The sequence below is a fragment of the Amblyomma maculatum genome, chromosome 10 (genome assembly GCF_055883805.1).
Source record: "Amblyomma maculatum isolate TAMU_Amacu chromosome 10, ASM5588380v1, whole genome shotgun sequence".
NCBI lineage: Eukaryota > Metazoa > Arthropoda > Arachnida > Ixodida > Ixodidae > Amblyomma > Amblyomma maculatum.
This window is the reverse complement of record NC_139353.1, coordinates 2,067,535-2,089,753: the sequence shown is the minus strand read 5'-3', so window position 1 is coordinate 2,089,753 and position 22,219 is coordinate 2,067,535. Positions and strand designations below refer to the sequence as shown.

At 44.7% G+C, this 22,219-nt stretch overlaps 1 protein-coding gene across 3 annotated transcripts in view; it reads right to left on the bottom strand.

Moving 5' to 3' along the window:
* LOC146175373 (dynein axonemal heavy chain 12-like) overlaps nucleotides 1-21,131 on the bottom strand; it is a 57,522-nt gene extending 36,391 nt beyond the window's left edge. Inside the window, exons 1-3 of one of the 3 annotated variants that reach the window (XR_014701379.1) lie at nucleotides 20,773-21,131; nucleotides 17,340-17,504; nucleotides 8,367-8,633 (exon numbers count right to left, since the gene is read on the bottom strand). Coding sequence is in view for 2 of the 3 variants with exons in the window: in XM_084581707.1 (XP_084437833.1) it covers nucleotides 8,367-8,633; nucleotides 17,340-17,504; nucleotides 20,773-21,043 (703 nt within the window). In the remaining variant the exon portion in view is untranslated. The remainder of the gene's footprint in view (nucleotides 1-8,366; nucleotides 8,634-17,339; nucleotides 17,505-20,772) is intronic. The other 2 variants (XM_084581707.1, XM_084581708.1) reach the window with 2 other exon arrangements.
* Nucleotides 21,132-22,219: the final 1,088 nt, after the last annotated feature.

The window sequence follows — 22,219 nt, the reverse complement described above, 5'->3', positions numbered from 1 at the left end:
AGAAGCGTGCCGTAACTACATGAACGGCCGCATAGGTCGCGCCGCCCTCAGGCTCCTCCATAGCACGACCCCATCAAAAGTCAAACACAACATCTACTGGGTGCCAGGACACACCGGCATTGCGGGGAACGAACGCGCCGATCAGGTAGCTCGAGGGTACACGAGCCGAGCTTCCTCCCAATCGGACGATCTACCCGAGCGAGTCGGCCCTACGTACTCCGACATTCTTAACTACTATAAGGGGGTACGGATCCGCTATCCGCCGCCTCATCGGGATCTAAAACAACAAGAGGCCGTGTACTGGCGAAGACTGCAGACAGGAACATTCCCTAACCTGCATACCCTGAGCAAAATTTACCCGTCACAATATCGAGACACCTGCCCATGGTGTGGTAGCAAACCTTCGCTATACCACATCACGTGGCAATGTAAAAATAACGACAGCTTTCGTAAAGACCCGAGTGCGGAACAGTGGGAGAGCCGGCTCTCCAGCGGCGATTTGAACTGCCAACTAGGTTTAATCCAGCACGCCCAGCGAGCAGCGAAGCTCAGCGGAGCCCTGGAATAGGGGCACCGACCCTGTGAGAAGACGGAAGATGGAACTCTTCCGCTACTAGCACAAGACCCTCGTAGAGAAACTAACGTATTTCCTATCCTATCCTATCCTATCAGTAGCCATTTCTTTAAGTGCAGAATGGGGAAGAGACAGCGGGTTTAAGACTCGCCGCCTTTATCAGGTGGCTTAACTAGCGTGTTTTTTTTTATTTGAGGCGGTCCAACAGGCCCCTCCTCTCACTGGCGAACTCCCTAGGCGCCACTGGCGCTGCGGAGTCCATGCTCACCTCCATCGCGTCTGGCGGAGGCATTGAGGCAGAAGATTTTTCAAAAGGAACCAAGTCCCTCTCAGATGTCTTTGGTGTCCCGGACGTCTGGGAGAAAGTGACCTCCAGGATTGCAAAGATTGGTGCAGCCGGTGGCTGCTTAGTGAGGAGCAGTGGTGGGAGCACGTCAGCAGCATTGCGCTGCGTGCCCACTGTTACTAGACGCGGCCTGGCCCCTCTGTGGGATGCGTCAGCATAGGGAGATGAAGAAAGCATTCTGTTTCTTCCGCGCCTCTCCGTATGATATATTCTCAATGACCTTCAAATTTATCACTTCCTTTTCTGCCTGAAAGGCCACATAGGATCGTGAGTACGCAGGGTGTGTGCTCTCACAATTCACACATTTGAACTCATTTGTACTGCAGTTATTGGTTGCATGGTCGCGAGCGCTGCACTTTGCACATGTAAGGCATCCTCCACATGTCTGGCTACCATGCCCATACCGCTGGCACTTGAAGCACCGGCAGGGGTTTGGTATGTAGGGGCTTACTTTGCATCAGATGAATTCCACATTGATGAACTCGGGAAGTGTGCTCCGGTTGAAAGTGAGAACGATCTGTTCCGTTCTTATTTCCTCATTCTTCCACCTGATTGTTATTCTTCGAACCGCAGTTACACCTTGGTTCTGGAGGCCTTCAAGGAGGTCTGATTCTGTTTCATTTGAAATGTCAATGTGTCGCTCAGAGATCACTCCCTGGCAGCTGCTAAGACTGTGGTGAGGCGATACCTGGACATCAAGGTGGGCAAATATCTTTGTTGTGAGAAGCTTGTCTGACTGGCTTTTGTCTGATACCTCTATTAGTAGGTCACCAGATCCTAGTTTTTTGGCTTTATAGTTTGCCCCAATGATGGCCTTCAGCGAGTTGGCAATCAGAAAAACTGACAGTTCATTTATAGATTTTGGCTCTGTTATAGATCACAGAACAAGAAACTGGGAAGTTCTCAGTTGGTGCCATGATTTGTTTTGTCACTTTGGTGCGAGCCCTTTTCGGAGGTCGATCAGGTTTTTTTGAAGATAGTTTTTCCATGCATTAGGATAATCTAAGGGGCCCTAAATATATGTCGCCTCTGGTTCACCCTTATACGCAAAGGAAGGTCCCGGAGCCCCTCGCCTGGTGGACAGGTGAGGAGCCCATCGGCTGAGACTTGACCATGGCCTCGACTGCCATCGTTCATGGTTTCTTCCCTCCACCTCTCAACCTTTCGCCATGGTATGGATGACAGCTTCAGTATGGGGGCTCAGAGTCCGTGGTGGCGCCAAGCACCAACACCTAGTTTATACAAATGGACATGTGGGTGCTATTGTGCTACGTAGTATGTGCCAAACGATGATACACAAATTTTTCATGACAGAGGCGGCAGGTGTGTAGCTTGCCAACCATTATGTGTGTTGCTGGTGTACTGAGCCAGATGTGCGCATGTTGTCGCACAGGCTGCACTTATGATGCAACACACGCTGCACTTAGGGTGAAACTGTGCTATTGGCAATTTCGCACGGTTTCTGTGTCTCTATATGTGTGCGATAGCAGATACGAAATGGCAGCACTTTTTTTTTTTTCCTTGACTTTTGGAAAGTATCAAGAGAACTGAAGGACATGAGATAAAGTCGAACATTTCCGTGGCATAAAAAATTTTGAGAAGCATGCTTAGCACCGTTTTGAAGAAGAAGGCTGATGCTCAGGCTGAAGCGGAAAAAATACCTGGTGCCAGACATGTATGCACAGCTGTGTTTGATGGTGTCGAGGCAACTGTGTATATGTGATTTTGCAATGCTCAATAGTAAAGCGTTTCCATTTCTGGCCCCATGACTGGTCAGAAAGCAAAGGCTTTTGCTTTTGTTCCCAACTGACCCAACTTTACCAGTGGCTGCAATTGGTCGCAGCACTTTAAAAAGTGCCACAAAATTGTCAGCAAGCCAACCATTGCCAACAGTTCTGCCATGAATATCAGTACTGTGAACAAGTGGGCTCAAGAAAGAGACAACATTATAGCAAGGCAGCAGCTCAGTGATATTTCCAATGCTGTTTTGAGTGCATTATTTTGACAGATGTTTCTAAATAAGGCACTGCCGTGTCATGATGATAAGTCCTGCTATTGTCTCACAGGTGGAAAATTAACCAGCATAGATGATCGGTGTTGTCTCCTACTATCACCGATGAATCAACGAAGCTTTGAGCACTTGGCTTTCAGTTCCGGTGATCTCCAGATCCAATATAAAAATCTGGATAATCTGCCAACTTTTTGCCAGGTGGCTGAAGTATCGGAACAATGACCTGGTAGGCCAAGATCGCAATGTCTGCTTCCTTGCAGAGAATTGCTTTGCCTACTGCTAGTGCCAGCAATACTGAACTTCGCCCAATTTTATGGCAATAACATTGCTTCGCTCTCTCTCGTTACCTGCTCCCTCTGAAAACTACATCAGTGCTGCAACTCCTGGGTATAACCTTAGAATTGAAGGCTAGGAAGTGGCTGGTTGAGAGGCTCCTAAAGAATCAAGGACACACCTAAAAATCGGCTTCTTAGAGGCTCTGTCTATGCTGAGTGGGTTATGCAATGATGGATTGTTTCTGACATCCTGGTCTCTGTCTTTCCGAAGAAAACGAAACTGCTTCTTTATCAGGTGAGCTTGACAAAGCTGTCACGAGTCTTGATGAGCTGTGGAACCACTTGTCCGTATTTCCTGGCGCTCTCTGTGATGGGCAGCCACAGATGATTTTGTTGCCGTGAACGAAATAGCTGACACAACGAGCTTGCAGAGGAAAACATCACTGCCGATGCCAGGAATAACCTGGACACCACTGATACAAACTGTGATGGGAATTAAAGAGAACCTGCACCAACGTGGTTTGACTTGCTCTGTGTGCTCGTACGGTTCGTCATTATTGTATGTCGATTGAAGGCTGCTGTCTCAGCTGTTTGCACTCCATCAAAGTTGAAAAATGCCCATGAAGGTGAAGAAACAGCAAAACTTCATGACTATTTCGCTTAGTATTTGCATGCAGTAAGTGGTTATCAGAAAAATACATGTTTGCTTTCTCTGTGTCCTTGTATGCAGTTAACTTTACTACTACATTTATATCGAATTACTTGTTATAGCGAACTCGTAGGCATATTTTGCGAGTTTGATATACGAGTGTCCGACTGTACTGCAAAATATTTATTGCAGTTGCACAGTCCTCATCATGCTGCAGAGAGAAAGAAGTCAAATCACAATAAGGCTGGTGTCAAGCAGGAGGAAATGTATTCGCTGTGTATTTACAGGAGGTATTCAGAGCTCTGAATTGAGAAGAGGTGTGGAGAACACTGGAATTCAGGTCTTGAATTTTTTTCGGCACAATGGAACGACTGATGTCTAAAGTGTTCATTTCCATTGCAGTTTTAGTAGAAACGCTATAGGAAACTTACTGAGAATTTTTTGATGAGTGCATGAGCCTGTTTTTATGTAGTTCGATGCTTGAAACCATGAGAAGCGACCGCAACGACGACTGGTGGTCGACAAAAAAGATGTACCGAAAACAAATATAATTTCACTGGCCAGACAGTAATTAGACATCTTTGCGTGGAGTAGCATCCTTTCCAGTTTCCACACTCAAGACTGTTATGGCACAATATTGCATGCCTCGTCGGCAAAAGTTTTAGTGGGCACTGTCATCGCTTCATTCACGGAATTTGAAACACTGTTACGACAAGTTTTCCTAGAAGAAAAAACAACAGTGTGCACTAACGAAAATTAGCGATAGTTTGTTGAGATGTAGTCACGTGGGGTACTACACTGAAAGTAATAGGGTTTCTCCGCTAGATAGAGCTTCAGTTGTTTTTATGCGATTTTCAATGGCAAATTAAAATGGTAAAGCCTCTTTTCTTTGATGTTGTAGTGTTCCATCTGCACTATATGAGGCAAGATCTTTTCATCTCCACCATAATCTCATGACATATTTTAGCCAGTGTTCTGTCCCTTTAATGAAAAATACCTTAGTAATCTATGGTTCATTGATGAGACTGCCTTGCTAAGTAACTTGGAAGCTGAATTTCAAAGCATAATCCAGTACCTTAAAAGTCAAAGCAGAAAGGTAGCACATGTAACAGCCGAAGGCGGTCTAATTGGTGGTTGACTATGGAATGCATATTGCAACCGCGCGAAGCGACAGGGACAAAGACTTCAGTTGAAGTTCCGTGTTTTTGTCCCGTGCTTTCTTCTCTTTGTCCCTGTCGCTTCGCGCGGTTGCAATATGCATTCCTAGTCAGAAAGGTAGGTCTAAACATTAATGTGCAAGAAACTAGAGTAAGGTTTGAAGCTCTCAGAAGGAAACAGGAGTTTACAGAGAGAAGAAAAGCAATGGAAGTAATAAGGATCTATTTTATGATAGGCAATAATCACAAATCTGGAGCATAAGTGTGAAATAACTAGGTGAATGTGCACTTGGCAGCTACTGCCATGTAATGAGTAGCAATTGAGTAGTATCCTTGTGAGGAAAGCACTTAGCAGCTACCTAATCAAATGGGATGAACTTAAACCGAGGTCAACCACGCGAGCCATGGAAAGAAAAACGACAGGTGTAGCCTTAACAGGCTGCAAGACAGCAGAGTGGATTATGAAAAAAATGCACGTTAATGACATCCTGATCGAAATGAAAAAGAAATGGGCATGAGGAGAGTATGCGATGCAAAGACAAGTTAATCCACAGTCATCATGTGCAACAGACTGGATTCCACGAGAAGGCAAGTGCAGCAACGGCCAGCAGAAAGTCGGGTGGGCCGATGAGAGTAGGAAGCCTGCAGCAATAAAGTCACCTCAGCTGGCACAGGAGAGGGTTAATGGGGCGATACATCGGAGCCTCAGTGCATAATGAGGCCGGTGATAACAATATCAAGCTGTACATGTGCATCAGAGTAGATAATAAACAGAGCACTCGTGTGGAAGCAGTTATTGAATTTAAGATATCTTATTTGGTTTGGTTTATGGGTTTAAACGTACCAAAGCGACTCAGGCTATGTGGGAAGCTGTAGTGGAAGGCTCTGGAAATTTCAACCATCTGGGGTTATTTAGCGTGCACTTCCATCGCACAGCACACGGACGCCTGGCTTTCTGCCTCCATTGAAAAGTGGCTGCCAGGATTCGATCCGACGTCCTTGGGCACTGCAGTCGAGTACCCTAACCACTGCACCACAGGCTTAAGATATCATGTATGTGTGAGTGTTGGCATGAATGCAACGCTTATACATACATTAGATTTGTTTTAAAAAGAAAACCACCAGGAAATATGTAGCTTCGTTCTGCAAAGGTGCCTTGTACCATAGTAATGGAAAGAAATGTGAACAGCAAAGAATATGGTTCTCTACACTGTCAGCGCAGTCTAGCATTGGTCCGCTAGCCCAAGGACCCGTGTCCAGCTCTGATATGCCTTGCCTGTCCCTAGGTGAAATGGCGCTTTGAGTAATCGCTGCTGTGGCCCTAAAATCTTGTCCTCGCTAAGAAGGGCTTTAGTTTTGGCTGGCAGTACAGCATCCCATGCGTGTGCCAAGATTCAGTTTTCATCAGCGCAAGACAACCACTTCTAGTCACTTCGGAATGGAATAGAGAGTTCCTTGTATTAAGGAACAAAAGCATTCTCCCATGTGTGTGCCAAGATTGTTTTCACCAGCGCAAGATAACCACTTCTAGTCGCTTCGGAATGGAATAGTGAGTTGCTTGTATTAAGGAACAAAAGCATTCTGCGCGTGACCGGTCTTCGGGAGTTTGCGAGCCAGCATAAAAAAAAAAAACGAATAAAAAATAGAGCTGATTGGAAACAGCGTTCAGCGTGTATGTTCTAACTGTCCGTGGTTTACGAACTTAGCAACTGGTTCCAGTCATTTTTAGTTTGCTGCAAATCGTGCAGCGAATGTCAGGAAGCTTATAATGTGTCGGTCAGTTCTGATGCTCTGAACATGCACGCAATCAATATTGCTAGCCAGAATAAGACTGCAATCCTACAGGAGCTTCAGTTGAAAGCACCAGTTTGCCTTGCAACTGCTAAGGCACATTGGGTTTGGACCCGGACCCTGAAACTAGATGGTCAGGAACTTTGTTGTTTGCATTCCTTTACATTGCGATAGTACAGCAACGCAAGTCTTATCTATGATGCGCATAAGAAAATCTGCAACATTGAAGCATGCTCTGTCATACTTTGGCCACATCTGTACTTCTCCCCACTACTCTTTTTCCTGCGGCAACAGTAGCAATAGTGCCACTACACAAAATGCCACCCTCATCTGTTCAGTGCAAAACATACTAATGCCCACCTATGTTTCAACAAATAGTTAAACTTTACTGCATAAAAATATGTCCATGTCACAACCTACATGGCAAATTAAGCTCTTTGCAAATGCAACTGAATTGCATGCAAATGTAGTTCGTACCAAGAAAATGGATTAGTGAGAGGGTACAAAAGTGGAAGCTGTGACAGATTTTCTGTTCTTGGGTGCCAAGATTACCTCGGAAGGAGACTGCAGCCATGAAATTAGGAGACGCCTGCTTCTGGGAAAGAGAGCAATGGTTAGCCTTGACCGCCTAGTAAAGAGCAGAGACATTAGTCTGCCAACCAAGATCCGTATAACCCGCGCTATGGTCTTTCCAGTTGTGATGTATGGATGTGAGAGTTGGACTGTGAAAAAGGCTGACCGCCGAAGAATTGACGCGTTTGAATTGTGGTGCTGGCGAAGACTCTTAAGAGTTCCTTGGACTGCCAGAAGATCAAATCAGTCGATATTGTCGACCATAAACCCTGACTGCTCATTGGAGGGTCAAATTCTAAAGTTAAAGCTCAGCTACTTTGGTCATCTGATGAGAAGAGAGGAGTCGCTGGAGAAAGATTTGATGTTGGGAAAGGTTGAGGGTCGCCGGAGAAGGGGTAGGCAGCGAACACGATGGTTAGATGGCATTCTCGAGGCATTGCAGATGAAGCTATGTGATGTTAAGAAGATAGTGAGAGACCGGAAAGCGTGGCGTGACATGGTCCATAGGGTCACGAAGAGTTGGACACGACTGAACGCCTGAACTGAACAAAAGTGTACAATTGACTGCATGAAAACCGGGAGAGAGCCAAAATGAGTTATGCTATGTAACGCGAGAGCTCACCAAGAGTTGTGGCACCTCACTGTCTCCTCCCCCCCCCCCCCCCCCCAATTACATAGAACAGCTGGTGCTCCCTCCTGTTACGCCATGCTGCAACTACTAGATTGTGCACTCTTCACGCTGCACCTATAGAGTGGAATGCTTCCCTCTCGCTTCGTCACCTTGTGTTGCAGTGTTTCACTCCACTTTGCATTGCACCTGCTATTTACTTTCCCATGACCCAGGTTTCATTTTGTGCTCTCCTACCCCACTTGGTTCCCTTCCCCCCACACTCCTTCCTTACACGCATGCCAACGCCATGGCCCTGGAGGCTGATACTATTAGCAGCTGTCGCTGTAAAAGAAGCTAGGAGCTAGAATAAGTCCACATACCCGTGGCCTTCACTGTGTTGAGAAGAAACTCGAGGCAGGCAAGGTGTCCTTGCTGAGCAGCGACGAAGATCGGAGTCATGCGGCACTCATCGCGCACACCCAGCTTTGTGTGGGAGCCATGCTCAACGAGGCACTTCAGAGTTACCAGATCACCACGCTCAGCAGCTTCATGCAGTGGGTACCAAAAGCCGCAGTCACACTGGTTCACGTCCGCACTGCCGATGCAGAGAAGCTGCCGCACCACATCAGTCTCGCCAGCACGTGTGGCTGTCGGTTGTGAGCAGAGAGAGGGAGAGATGAGCAAAATTTGAGCTATAGCCAGTACTTACCACAGGTGCCACAAACCATCGACTCAATATTGGTACAATGTCGGCAATCACCGGACATTACCAGCACAGTACCAGCATTATGCCAATGAATCGTGCTGCCTGGGACATGACATAACCAGCTTTGCTTGAACACTCATCACGAGGAAAGGAAAAATACAGTAATGGCCCCATTTTTAATGGACCTTAACCGCTGTGAGAAAGCACAGAGGTGCCTTTAGTATTTGGTCCCCACTGAAATGGCCCCATCGATGGCGTAGAGGTAGAGCATCCACCTCACTCGCATGCAAGAGGGCCGTGGCTCGAATCTCGGTGCCACGCAATTCGTCACCGGATTAAAAAAAAAAAAAAAAACGCACATTGATGAAATTGCATAAAAACAGGCTTGGGATGCGACCAATGCCGGTGAACACCTCCGACAATGCACTCCCTCACCAAAACAGGAGTTGGCCCCCCTGGTGCGGTAATTGGCCACAACCTCCCATGAATAGTCCTACAATACCCCGGCCCTCAGTCGCCAGTGGCTGCGGAGCAACAGATCACAGCAGCGGTCAGGCCTGTGACGCAGCGAGGGGTGCTAAGAATTTCTGGCTCCGGGGATAGGCTGCCCCTGGAAAACTTACCCTGACAATGTTTAACGCTAGAACCCTAACTAGTAGGGCTAGTTTAGCAGAGCTGTTAGAGGAACTAGAGTGTTTGGTTTGGTTTGTAGGGCTTAACGTCCCAAAGAAACTCAGGCTATGAGAGACACCATAGAAGAGGACTCCAGAAATTTCGACCACTTGGTGTTCTTTAATTTGCACTGACATCGCATATCTCATGGGCGTCTTGCTTTTCGCCTCCATCAAAAAGTGGCTGTTGAGGCCGAGATTCGAGCCCGCATCCATGGGCACAGTAGTTGAGCGCCGTAACCACAGCGCCATCCCGGCAAGGCGAGGAACTAGAGGGCATGCAATGGGATATCATAGGGCTTAGTGAGGTGAAGAGGCCAAATGGGGCATGTACTCTACTAAAGGACGGGCATGTATTGTGTTATCGAGGTTTACCGGACAAACAAGAACTAGGAGTAGGTTTCCTTATCAATAAGGATATATAGCTGGTAATATAGATGAATTCTATAGCATTAATGAGAGGGTAGCCGGCATCGTAACTAAGCCAAATAAGCGGTATAAGCTGAAGGTTGTACAAGCACATGTACCTACATGTAGTCATCATGACCAGGCAGTAGAAAGCTTCTATGAAGATGTAGAATCGGCAATGGGGAAAGTAAAAACACTTTATACTGTACTGATGGGTGACTTCAATGCTAAGGTAGGTAGACAGCAAGCTGGAGACCACACAGTGGGCAACTATGGCACTGGATAAAAAAATAGCAGGGGGAGTTACTAGCCGAGTCTGCTGAATGCAATAACTTACGAATCATGAATACCTGCTTCAGCAAACGGAACAACTGGAGTGAACATGGAAAAACCCTAACAGGGAGACTAAAAATGAAACTAATTTCATACTGTGTTCAAACCCCTGCATTATGCAGGATGCAGAGGTGATTGGAAAGGTGCAATGCAGTGACCACAGGATGGTGAGGTCTCAAATTAATCTGGATTTGAAGAGGGAGTGCAACAGATTAGTGAGGAGGAAGTCCATCGAAGAATTAGCAGTAAAGGGAAAAATAGAATTCAGGCTCTCGCTGCATAATAGATACTCAGTGCTAACCGAGGAAGCCGACCTTAGCCTAGAAGCAATGAACAATAACTTCAGGGATGTCATTACTGAGTGCGCGGTAGAAGAAGGAGGTAGAATTGTTAGAGAGGATACCGGTAAACTGTCTAAGGAGACGAAAGATTTGATAAAAAAAACGCCAAAGTATGAAAGCCTCAAACCCAGCGGACCGGATAGAACTGGCAGAGATATCAAAGCTAATCAATAGATGCAAGATGGCCAACATAAGGAAGTATCTCAAAATAACAGCTTGAAGGGCTAGTTGGTGCTGCATAATACCCATGTGGTGTTGCGTCTCTTCGCATGTGTTTGTGTTTGTTGCGCCACATTTCTGGGTATAAGGAAGTATAACATGGCGGAAAATTGAGCATGCTGTAAAGAACGGTCATAGCCTGAAAGCGGTAAAGAGGAAATTAGGCATAGGCAAAACTCAGATATATGCACTGAAGGAAAAGGCGGGCAATGTCATTACTAACATGGACAAATTAATCAAGGTAGCTGAAGAGTTCTATACAGACCTCTACAGTAGCCATAGTGATCAGGACAAAAATGAAATTGGCTGCAGTGAAGAGCAATCAGACGTTCCATCAATAACAAAGGACGAGGTTAAGAAAGCCTTAGAAGCTCTGAAAATGGGGAAGGCAGCTGGAGAGGATCAGTAATTACAGATATTTTGAAGGACGAAGAAGATATCATGCTAGAAAAACTGGCCACCCTGTATACGCAATGCCTGATGACACTGAAAGTACCGGAATCATGGAAGAATGCTAACATTATTTTAATTCGCAAGAAAGGGGACGCTAAGGACTTGAAAAATTACAGACCAATCAGCTTACTATGAGTTACGTACAAGGTATTTACTAAAGTAATCGTTAACAGGATCAGAACAACCTTAGACTTTAATCAACCAAATGATCAAGCAGAATTTTGGAAAGGGTACTCTACTATCGATCATATGCACACCATAAAACAGGTGATAGAAAAGTGCTCAGAATATAACCAGCCTCTATAGGCTACGCACAGTGAGCAGAGGGCACTGGGGAGGAGCACTGCACTAAGCACCGCCGTGGCAGATTCCGCGTTACTGAGCAGGCCAAGACACGGTCGATCTCGAGGGGAGCGCGCTCCCTCTCGAGACAGGCCCGGGCTGATGATGCAGTGGAGGCTATGGGCAGCCAGCCCCCCCCCCCCCGGCGTTTGTGCTCAACCAGCGGATGCGATTGTGTGTTATGGCATGCACTAGCTTTTGTATTGTAGCTAGTGATATCCTGTAAGCTTCGAGCCATTAAGGGAATAGAGCAGGGCTCTAGAACTCGTATTGCTGTGCGGGCCGCATTGAGCAAGTTTTGTACTTCGCAGGCTAGGAGACAAAACAAAACAACAGGAAGCTAAGTACAATAAATAACAATATAACGAAAAAGAAAAAAACTTCTCGTTCCCATAATACACCTCTCATTTTTAGTGGAAAAGAAAAGCAGCGCGATTCTTCCTTTTGCTTGAACACCAGATAAAAGCCGCTTCTGCATCGCTGGGTGAAAGGTACTAATGGTACACCGGTTAATAAATACCATACTTACCCTCAGCAAAAAAAAAAAATGCACAGTTGGAAATGAAAGAAAGGGCGGGTAGTCTAGTGCCTTGCTCTTTGAAGCCGATTAAACGATGAATGCCTCCTTTCATTAAAAAAAAAAAATATTTGCCATCTGGGACCAAAGCCTTTGAGTTTATTATAGTTGCAGATTAAGGCTGGTAGTACTGCTTTCGGAACATAGGCTAAAATGTTAAGAGCCGCTGGTTTGCAGCACGCAGCTCCAGGGCCTGCGCTTCGCGTGTTTGAGATACCTGGCAAAGAGTTTGATCATTTCTGATGAGCAGAAAGAAGGTATTCGATGCTGGAGGACATGTGTGTGCTTACGGGATGTGTGTTCTCGAAAAAACAAAATTCATTGCAGGACCAATCTCGGCTGAACGAGTTATGTGGTAGTGGTACTAGCGGAAAAAATGAACCTCTCCTTAATCCTGACATATTTCAGACGATTAAACTGCATAACTCCATTGTAAATTTACAAGATTTTCAGTGGACTCGCGAACAGGAAGATTTTGCTACGTACTGCCAAGCATTTTGCGGCGTAATGGCTAAGGAATTAAATTTTTGTCGTGTAGTCTAGAAGGTAGAATTCAGAGGTAGAAAACAAGTTTTGTGTTTTCCAAATAAATAATCAAGTTCCCACAAATTGTGCCCCAACTGCAGCCTTAATTATACTAATTCACCTGCATATTTTCGCTTAGCTAACAATCACCCGTACTTGGATGGGAAAGAACCTCCTGAAGGCAGTGCCGGTCTTTCGTACGGCCTGCCTGGGAGTCACAAATTCAATGCCAAACGACCCTTCTCGGCTATGGCAATCCATGGCGCATCAATACTGATGACTTCTTTTTGTTCTGCTCGCATTTTTTTGCCGAGGCCACCACCACCATTACTTTTTGCCATCGTTGAACTGCACCTGAAAGTATGCGTTGCAGCCACAGTGCCTTCTCAGATTTTCGTTAGAGCTGCGGTAAATGGTGCAGGAGTCGCGCGCAAACTTCACTGTACAGAGGCTATACATAGCACTCATTGACAATGAGAAAGCATTTGACTCGGTCAAAACCTCAGTGGTCATGCAGGCATTGCAAAATCAGGGTGTAGGTGAGCCATATGTGAAAGTACTGGATGATATCTATAGTGGCCTGCACAGCAGCCATAGTTCTGCATAAGGAAAGAGATAAAATTCCAACTAAGAACAGTATTAGGCAAGGAGATATGATCTCCCCAGTACTATTTACAGCTTGCTTGGAGAGTGTATTCAAAGGCATGGAATGGGAGCAGTTAGGTATCAGGGTCGATTGGAGAATATTACAGTAATCTGCAATTCGCTGATGACATTGTCTTGTTAAGTAACTCAGGAGACCAACTGCAACTAATGATAAATGATCTAGACAGGAGAAGCAGAAAGGTAGGCCTAAAGATTAATATGCACAGGACTAAGGTAATGCTCAACAACCTGGGAAAGGAACAGTAGGTAGCGAAGCGTTGGAAGTGGTAAGTGAATATGTCTACTTAAGACAGGTAGTGATCGCAGATCCGGACCACGAAAGGGAAATACTAACTAGGGGAATAAGATTGGGATGGAGCGCATTTGGAAGGCACTCAAACATTATGACTAGCAGCTTACCGGTATCACTCAATAGGAAGGTATATAACAGTTCCATCCTACTGGTACTGACCTATGGGGCTGAAATATAGAGGTTAAAGGAAAAGGGTTCTACTTAACTTGAGAACGCAGAGGGCCACGGAACGGAAAATGATAGGTGTAACGTTAAGGGATGGGAAACGTGCGGAGTGGGTCCAAGAAATAAGTCAAGTTACTGACATTCTAGTCGAAATTAAGAAGAAATGGGCATGGACAGGACATGTAGCTCAAGGAGAGGATAACCAATGGTCTCTGAGAGTAACCAACTAGATTCCAAGGGAAGGTAAGTGTAGAAAAGGGCAGCAGAAAATTAGGTGGGTGGATGAGATTAAGAAATTCGCAGGAGTCAAGTGGATGCAGCTAGTACAGGAGCTGGTTAATTGGAAGAAAATGGGAGAGGTTTTCGCCTTGCAGTGAGTATTCGTTGCGAGATCGACCTAGGTGGCACTACTGTCGCTTCGATAGTGTGGATCGGCAACCGGCGGCGCTCGCAGAAACGCACGCGGCGTATGTCTGCTTCAGAGTTTACGGCGGGTTTGTCGCCAGGAAAACGTGCCTTATGCAATGCATTAGAGACTTACTGTTTACAGTGTTCCAATACTGCAGAAAAGATCCGTAGATTTTGCCCAAGCAGAAAAAAAAGAAAAAGAGAGGAAGTGCCGATCTTACGAAAACAAGGCCCGCAACCAGCCGTCTTTTAGATTTACTGGCATCGCTTTGCACGCTTTTTGCGTTGTACAGCGCTCTCAGGCCTGATACCTGAAGATATCTTATCGTCTTTGCAACAAAATGTGCGTGTCTTATACGAGTGAGACAGGCAAATTTAGTGTCAAGCTCACGGAGATACAAGATTCATGCTGACCTGGAGACTTTAGAATGAATTGAGGCAGCCTAGTTCATTATATCGTACTCGACTCAAGGATTAAGCAGGTTAAATGTAGCACTGACAAAATACTGCCCGGCGGGTTGCCGTAGACTGAGCGGACATCAACTCTGGCTAGACAACCAGGCGCAAGTATTCCCCAAAAATGAGATTGCGCCAACACCATACAGGAAACCTTGCTGCACAGGAAAGCTGACTGCTCACGTGTAGAGAGGTGAGTGGATTGAGTTTGCCGAGCTCACAACAAGGCAGATAATCTAGTAGTGTTGCACTGTGAAATGACTCTAAATGATTTCCTGAAACTAAGAAAAGTATAAGGAATTTCTGATGTGTGTGATGTTTATAAATGGTAAATTAGTAGTGTAATTATTATTTTTTCAATAACAATGAATTTCACCATGTAGCGATTAATTTCCAGTAATGTTAAAGTGCAAACTACAAATCAGTAGCTGCGAAGGCATAGTAAAAACTGCGCTTGGTCGCTGTCATGAATTCTGGCAAGGAATTTTGAAGGCTGAAGATTTCTTTATCATTGTAATTATTGTTGAGCAGTGACTTGGGGCGGTTCTGTCGTTTACTTTCAAAACTATCCTGAAAGAAATGGAGTTCATCTTATCATGTGACTATAAATATGTATTTATTCCCGAACTAAACACCAATGGTTAAGCCCGTATGAAGCTATTTTACTCCCCTTGTCAGAAACAACCAGTTTGCTCGAAATATAGCAGAGACGAAAAGGGGTTCTAATATGATTCCATGGGCTACCAGTGTACTTGATCTATGTGTATTATGAAATATTTAGTGTAACAGGTGCTGAGAAGATTTGTTTCTCAAACGTTCGAGCATTTCTCTAAAGCGAAACCTGCTCATTACTACTGTTATGAATGCGCAGAAGCCTTCAACAGAAAAAAAAGAAAGAAAAGAAATGCATATATAGGTTTAACGCGCCATGCGACATCGGCTATATGATGGACAATGTAGGGGTGGGCCTCGGTGTCGTTGATCACGTGGGACTTTTAATGTGCAGACAAATCCCTCAGCCGAGGAGCGCCTTTCGATATGGTCGTGATTGAACCCCCCATCCTCGAAATCAGCAGTCGAGCGCCCTACCACTGAGACAAGGGCTTAACAGCAAAGAAAAAAAAAAGAAGTACTCAGACAATGTTATCGTGAATACAAAAGGCACAGAATGGCTTGTTCAAACTGGATTTTGCTATGCAGCAGTCTGCAGTCGCATGTTTCAGCAGTTGCGGTATTCCAAACAGAAACGGGAATATACGATTTTTGAGAATTTGCATTAAGTTGTATTGACGGCAGCAACCTGTTTTGCTTTGACATGGAGCCTAACGACAGCAGCACTTCGTTTGAGACACCGCTTGTCAAAGAATCTCAAGCACCAAAGACGACGACTGACTATGTCCTTTCCAGCGTGACATACTCGTCAATATATCACAGCAAAAACAGGGTGGGGCGGGGGGCAGGGGATTAGGCTTTTCGAAGCTATGAAGCCTCCTCCCTTTTAGCAGCACTGTGATTGTGAAAAAAGGGGATGTTTAGAGTAGCGTAGATATGGTATTTGCATCCTTCTAAGTTTATCTAATAATGGTTGTCTGCATTTGAGATATAACCCAAGCAAGAATGATGGTTTTCCCAGTTTTGTCAAGCGCTCTGTTTTGCGCACACTACCAGGAACACTGAAGAAATGCTCCAAAATCTTAATGGCCTCTGATACCTTTTTTCACACTGTGATGCAGTAGCAGACGTGCCTCTCCACAAAACAGCCACATTGGGATTTGAGGAGTCGACACAAAGCAGCATCATGGTAAAGTGCACAGTGCAGTGAAACTGTGTATGAGCATGCAATTCTGAGGTATGGACATGACAAACAGTAGTGATAAACCACATGCATTATTGCTGCGCTAGCAATAACTGCATAGTGCTCATGAGTCAAAGTTATCCACATGTTACCCATTTGATTTGAAAAAAAAAAAAAAAATAATAATAAATAAATAGTATCTACATCTATTCTAAGTTCATGTTGTGGGGCACAAGATGGTAAGTCATTCACAAGCCAATCGCCTCAGCATAAGTCAAAGACTCGGCACTGCTAGGAATGCAAAATATTGCAGGTTATTATGGCTTTAAACATAGTACCGATGGTACCGCAACAGCAATGGGATGATTTTCAATTTACTTATGGCCACCAAGTAGCTCATACTGTATACTAATACATACATTGGTAACACACCAAAGTAGCTATAAAAGTTATTTCACAATAAAACATGTCAAAAATAGCTGAACAACAGAAACTCTTGAAAAGAAAAGCTGTCTATAAATTGGCCTACACTGAGAGGATGTAAGACATGCTGAATTTCAAATGTGTTCGATATGTTCTGTAAAAAATGATCATGTGGCTAAGTTGTAAAGGTGGCCGGAATGAGATCTGGAATCACTGTAGCAGATAGAAAAGAAGACCCAGGTATTCTTTCATCCTACAACAGGGGGGAACAAGCGAGAGCTAAATGACCACGATTGGTGTTTTTCATTGGTCTGAAGCACTTATAAAGGTGGCATGCAACATTTTTATTGGTCAGAATATAATCATCTGATCCGAGAGTTGCGACATAATTGAGTTTCCCTGTTATGGTTACACAATGATGAGGTCTTCTCTCACACTACTACATAGGCGACAAAAATGATGCCATAAATGTCCCAATGCCTTGATGACACAGCTATCATAATAAGCAAAGTATAAGGGCAGCAAAAAAAACTTATCTAAACAAAATAAAACCAAATAGATGAAGAAACTAACCAGCTAAGAGTGGAGAATCGCCTTCATTGTCAGCGATGTTGACAGAAGCATGGCTTCTGAGCAGACGGTTGACAATGTCAAGCAGTGTTTTCCCCTTCAGCCGCTTGCATGCCAGCAGCAGCGCCGTTTCACCTTCAAAAGTGCGCCAGTTGATATCTGTATCGGCTTGAAACAAAAACAGCAGGGTGAACTTTGCAAGAGGGAAAAGCGGGCATAAATGATATATACAACAGCACAAACAATTCCAAAGTATCACCATCAGGGTTATCATATCAGAGCACAGACAGCAGCATGACCCCCCCCCCCCCCCTTCATACTAATAATAACGATTAGTTATAGAAAAGAAAAGGCACAGTGTCTGTCACATTTTTTTCGTGGACACCTGAGCCCCTTCATAAGGGAAGGAAGGAAGGTGGGAGTGAAAGTGGAAAGAGAGAACAAGATGCTGTATAGTAGAGGGCTGCGGAGTAATTTTGACTACCTAAGGATATTTAACGTGCAATGACATTGCGCAGCACACGGACTCCTCTCAGTTTCGCCTCCATCGAAACACAGCTGCCTACGGTGCAGTTTTAAAGCATTTCCTTTATTTTGCAATTCCCCAACAGATACATGTGAGCATAAAACTCCATTCCTAAGCTGCCAGTGATTCATCTGACAATGCTGTTGATGCTTTCTGTTTAATTTAAAACTTTGATCCACAGTTATATATTGGCAAACAAAGATCAGCCCTGCCACGGGATCTCACTTTGTAACTGTTACTGAACTGGAACACCCAGGCTTGAGCCCGACCGCCGGTGGTCGTTTCGGTGGAGGTGAAAAGGAGAAGGCGTCCGTGTGCTCTGCAATGTCAGGGCATGTTAAAGATTCCCAGTTAGGTTAAATTACTCCGCAGCCGTCCCCTACGGCTCCTCTTTTTTTCCACTTTCAATTGCACCTTACCAAAGCCTTCTTGAATTTTTCAAGGCCCGTGCACTTTCCTCCTCGCACCTTTTAATGTCACCCCACCTTGACCGGTCAGGAGGTATAGGCGACTGGTCAAACCAGCTCTTGCACTATTGCCTAGGCTTGTCAGTGTGAACGTGCTGTGTGGAGTGTCCTGACATGGCCGCTTGATCCTGAAGCGAAGCACAATTTACTTGGCGTAGCGTGGTTTGATTTCATTCTGCAAATGTGTGTTGTGTGCTGCATATCTGCACTGTGAAATAAAAGTGTCAGGAGCCCAAGATAAACTGCTGCTGCATGCTGAACTGTCGTGGGAATTATGACGGCAATCCGGAAATGTGTGTGTTCTCATTCCTCAAAGACGACTGGAGAACAAAGTGGAAACAGGCCATCTGCCATGATGATGTGGACATCGACACACTGCGTGACCCAAACGTAATATAGATGCCAACCACTGTTAGTGTCAAATTATAGTATATGTTCCATACACATTAAGTATATGGAATGTTACCAGTATGCAGCACGACGTTTACAGCTGATGCCAGTTAACTGACATACAGTAGTACTTATCAGCAGTGGCGATAGCAGTAATTAGCCAATCTGCAGGAGTGGAAGCAGGCTCGAGCATTTTGGAGCAGCTTTGGGAGCAGTAATAAAGCCATTTCGGAGCAGCTTTGGAGCAACAAAAAGAGAGTTTTGAAGCATTTGAATTATGTTTTGGAGCATGTTTCTAAGGCATACTCCTTTGATAATTGATGTTTTTTTAGTTTTGAAATATAAAATCTCCCATCTGATTCCTTTTTATGCAAGTTCAATGCCTTTCCAACTTTGCACTCCACTCCGACAAGACAAACGACCAAAGCATGTAAAGATATATAATGGAGGCTGACCTTAGCAACAACGTAGAAAAGACTAGCAGCAAACAGAACGCTTGCTGGTGCACTTCATAACTGAACACCCAGTCTGGCCTGAAGTGTTCGCCTATTATGACTTGATAGATTCAAATGTCGAGTCTATCACTTAGATGCTCTAAAGTAGCAGCACTAATTTGGAGCTCAGATTAACGGGCACAACATTTCTGTTCTCTATCTTGTGCATATCCTTTCTGATCTCACCCCTATGCTGATAAATTCCTGATGAGCACTGGACAGTAGTGCCTTTAGGAAAGATAGATGGCACTGAAGGGTAACCTTCACCCTTCAGCTTTTTTTTACTGCACTGCCTGTTGCCAATAGTTCATTAACCTTTCTAGATACATTATATCTTTGCCCCTGGTGCTGTGACCTTGCTCCTGTGTCCTGCTAAATTCGACGGCAGAACATCAAGGCAGCTAGTTTGGAGCAGTTTTGGAGCAATATTGCATTTTGGAGCAGGATGTAGCAGGGAAAGCAGTTTGGAGCAGACTGGGGCAATTGGAGCAGCGCTTCCACCCCTGAATCTGTGGTAGTAACAACAGCAGATACAAAAAACTTGATATACTCAAAGCATTCCAGACTTCAGGGAGATGTAGAGAGCAGTTTGGATCACTAAAGTGCCATGAGGCGAAAGCATTTGTTTGAAACGTCGCTGATTCCTGCTTTACTGCGTGTGCTTCTGTGTGGTGCGGTGTTCGAGGAAGCGCCAAAAGCAAAGGTGCAGCATGGACGCCCGGCAGCGGCAAATGCTTTCCCGCACTACTCAGTCACGGTGGTGACGGTGGGAATCTGCAGGCCTGAAGTGTTCCAGGATGCTTTGACTTCACTCCTTTCCTTTAGGGTGCGGTTCAGGTGTCCATGGAGAAGTGTGAAACTGTGCCTTTCCTTTTCTATAAACTAACCTGCATTTACAAAATAAAGATTAATAACAGCTTGCCAATTAGAGGACCGAATATTAATCGGAATGGCTGGGAAGGTCTTCTGAATGAAGTATGCTAAAAATGATGAATGCAAATGCAAGGGTGTCTACTCCACTAAGGTCACAGACGGAAAACGACCAGAAGGAAGCGAAGAAGAAGAAAAAAAAACAACCACTGCATTTCTTCGTTCTTCACCGACACGTTCTTCACCGACACGAGCAGAATAAATCGCCGATGCGACATATGCATTCAGCCGATATACGACGCCCATACATGCTTTTGACTCAAAGCTATCTTGCATCCTTGGTCAAATGCAAGCCACAAATAATGCTGCGTACAAAAAAAAAAAATGAAAAAAAAAAATTAAGCTCGTTTAATTTTTTTCTTCAAATCTGCCTTCTCTGCCGGTGTGCTCGTTTCGTTTACTGATCCTCTGCCGAAATCAGACGAGGCGGTAGAAACTAAAATTAGATAAAACGACGGACGGCCGAAGTACTGAGGTCATGTCCATGTGCTGCACTGATGAACATCTCTCTTCCTCCAAATCGCTTGCACTGAAATGCAAGCATCCATGGTGCCAGAAAAGGAACAAGGCCGCCGGCATACACCATGCTCGTTCAGAAAGGCCTGCCATGGCAACGAAGGGAACCTTACCATGGTTTAGGAGGAGATCTAGGGCTTCGACACTGCACCCCGCCGCTGCCGCTTCATGAAGCGGTCGCCAACCCCGGTTGTCTTGCACGTCTACGGGCTTGCCGCTGTCAATCATCTCTTTTAACGCCGTCACATCCGATGATACTACTGCGACGCTGACGGTCGAGCGGGTGTTGTTCCACACTTCTGTGAAGTCCATCGTGCTCTTCGTTCGCGGGGTGTAAGTGCAAAGCAGTGGTCGCCAACGCTCGTCGAGTTTATTTACAAACATATGACCAACGCGACCAACGCACCTCCCATAGCTGTTGCCGCATTGCTTTCGGTTGGCGCTGAAACACGAGTCACGACGTGCATGTTAAGCCCCTGTGCTATTTTCACGGAAGGCCGTATATATATATATATATATATATATATATATATATATATATATATATATATATATATATATATATATATATATATATATATATATATATATATATATATATATATATATATATATATATATATATATATATATATATATATATATATATATATATATATAGACATGGTTTGCTTGTTACTAATGGGCCAGAGTTAAATTCAAACGATGTCACACAACCAACTTTCCCGATTATCTATTTTATTCCAACAGTTTCGGACGGTGGACCGTCCGTCAAGGTAGAATTGATGGATGGAAAAACTTTATTTTCGTCAGGTAGAATTGAGAATTCTACCTTGAAGAAGGACGGTCCACCGTCCGAAACTGTTGGAATAAAATAGATAATCGGAAAGTTGTGTGACATCCTGTTTGTATATATATATATAGATAAGATGAAGGGGAAATGAAGGTGCTCGTTATAAGGTTATAATACATGAAGGAAAGAAGCCAACAGTCGGCGAGGCCAAGGAAAGCATTGGGGATTATGTTTTATGTCTTTTTTTAAATTTTTACTTGGATAATCACAGAAATGAGTAATGTAATCTGCTTAGGGGAAAGATAATTAAACACAAAGTAGAAGAAAAAGCAACGTGCCGATGGTGGGGACCGAACCCACGACCTCCGAATATCGCGTCCGGTGCTCTTCCAACTGAGCTACTTCGGCCGCTGTCCCACCTGCTACTTTCTCGGGTATTAATATTGTCTGTATACTAACCTTGAGAGTGTTCACCAGCGCCACCCTCAACCATAGCGGCGGACGTGGAACGTCCTGTGTTACCGCCAGCTGCCAGCGTCACGTAGAACGTGATCAAGAGCGAGGGCGAAAGCTGTGCTAGGAGCCTCTTACGCTACCTATGGCTTCAAGACTGCCAGAACTGAGACCCCCGTAAGCTACAAGCAGATAAAATGAAGGGGAAATGAGGGTGCTCGTTATAATACATGAAGGAAAGAAGCCAACAGTCGGCGAGGCCAAGGAAAGCATTGGGGATTATGTTTTATGTCTTTTTTTTTTAATTTTTACTA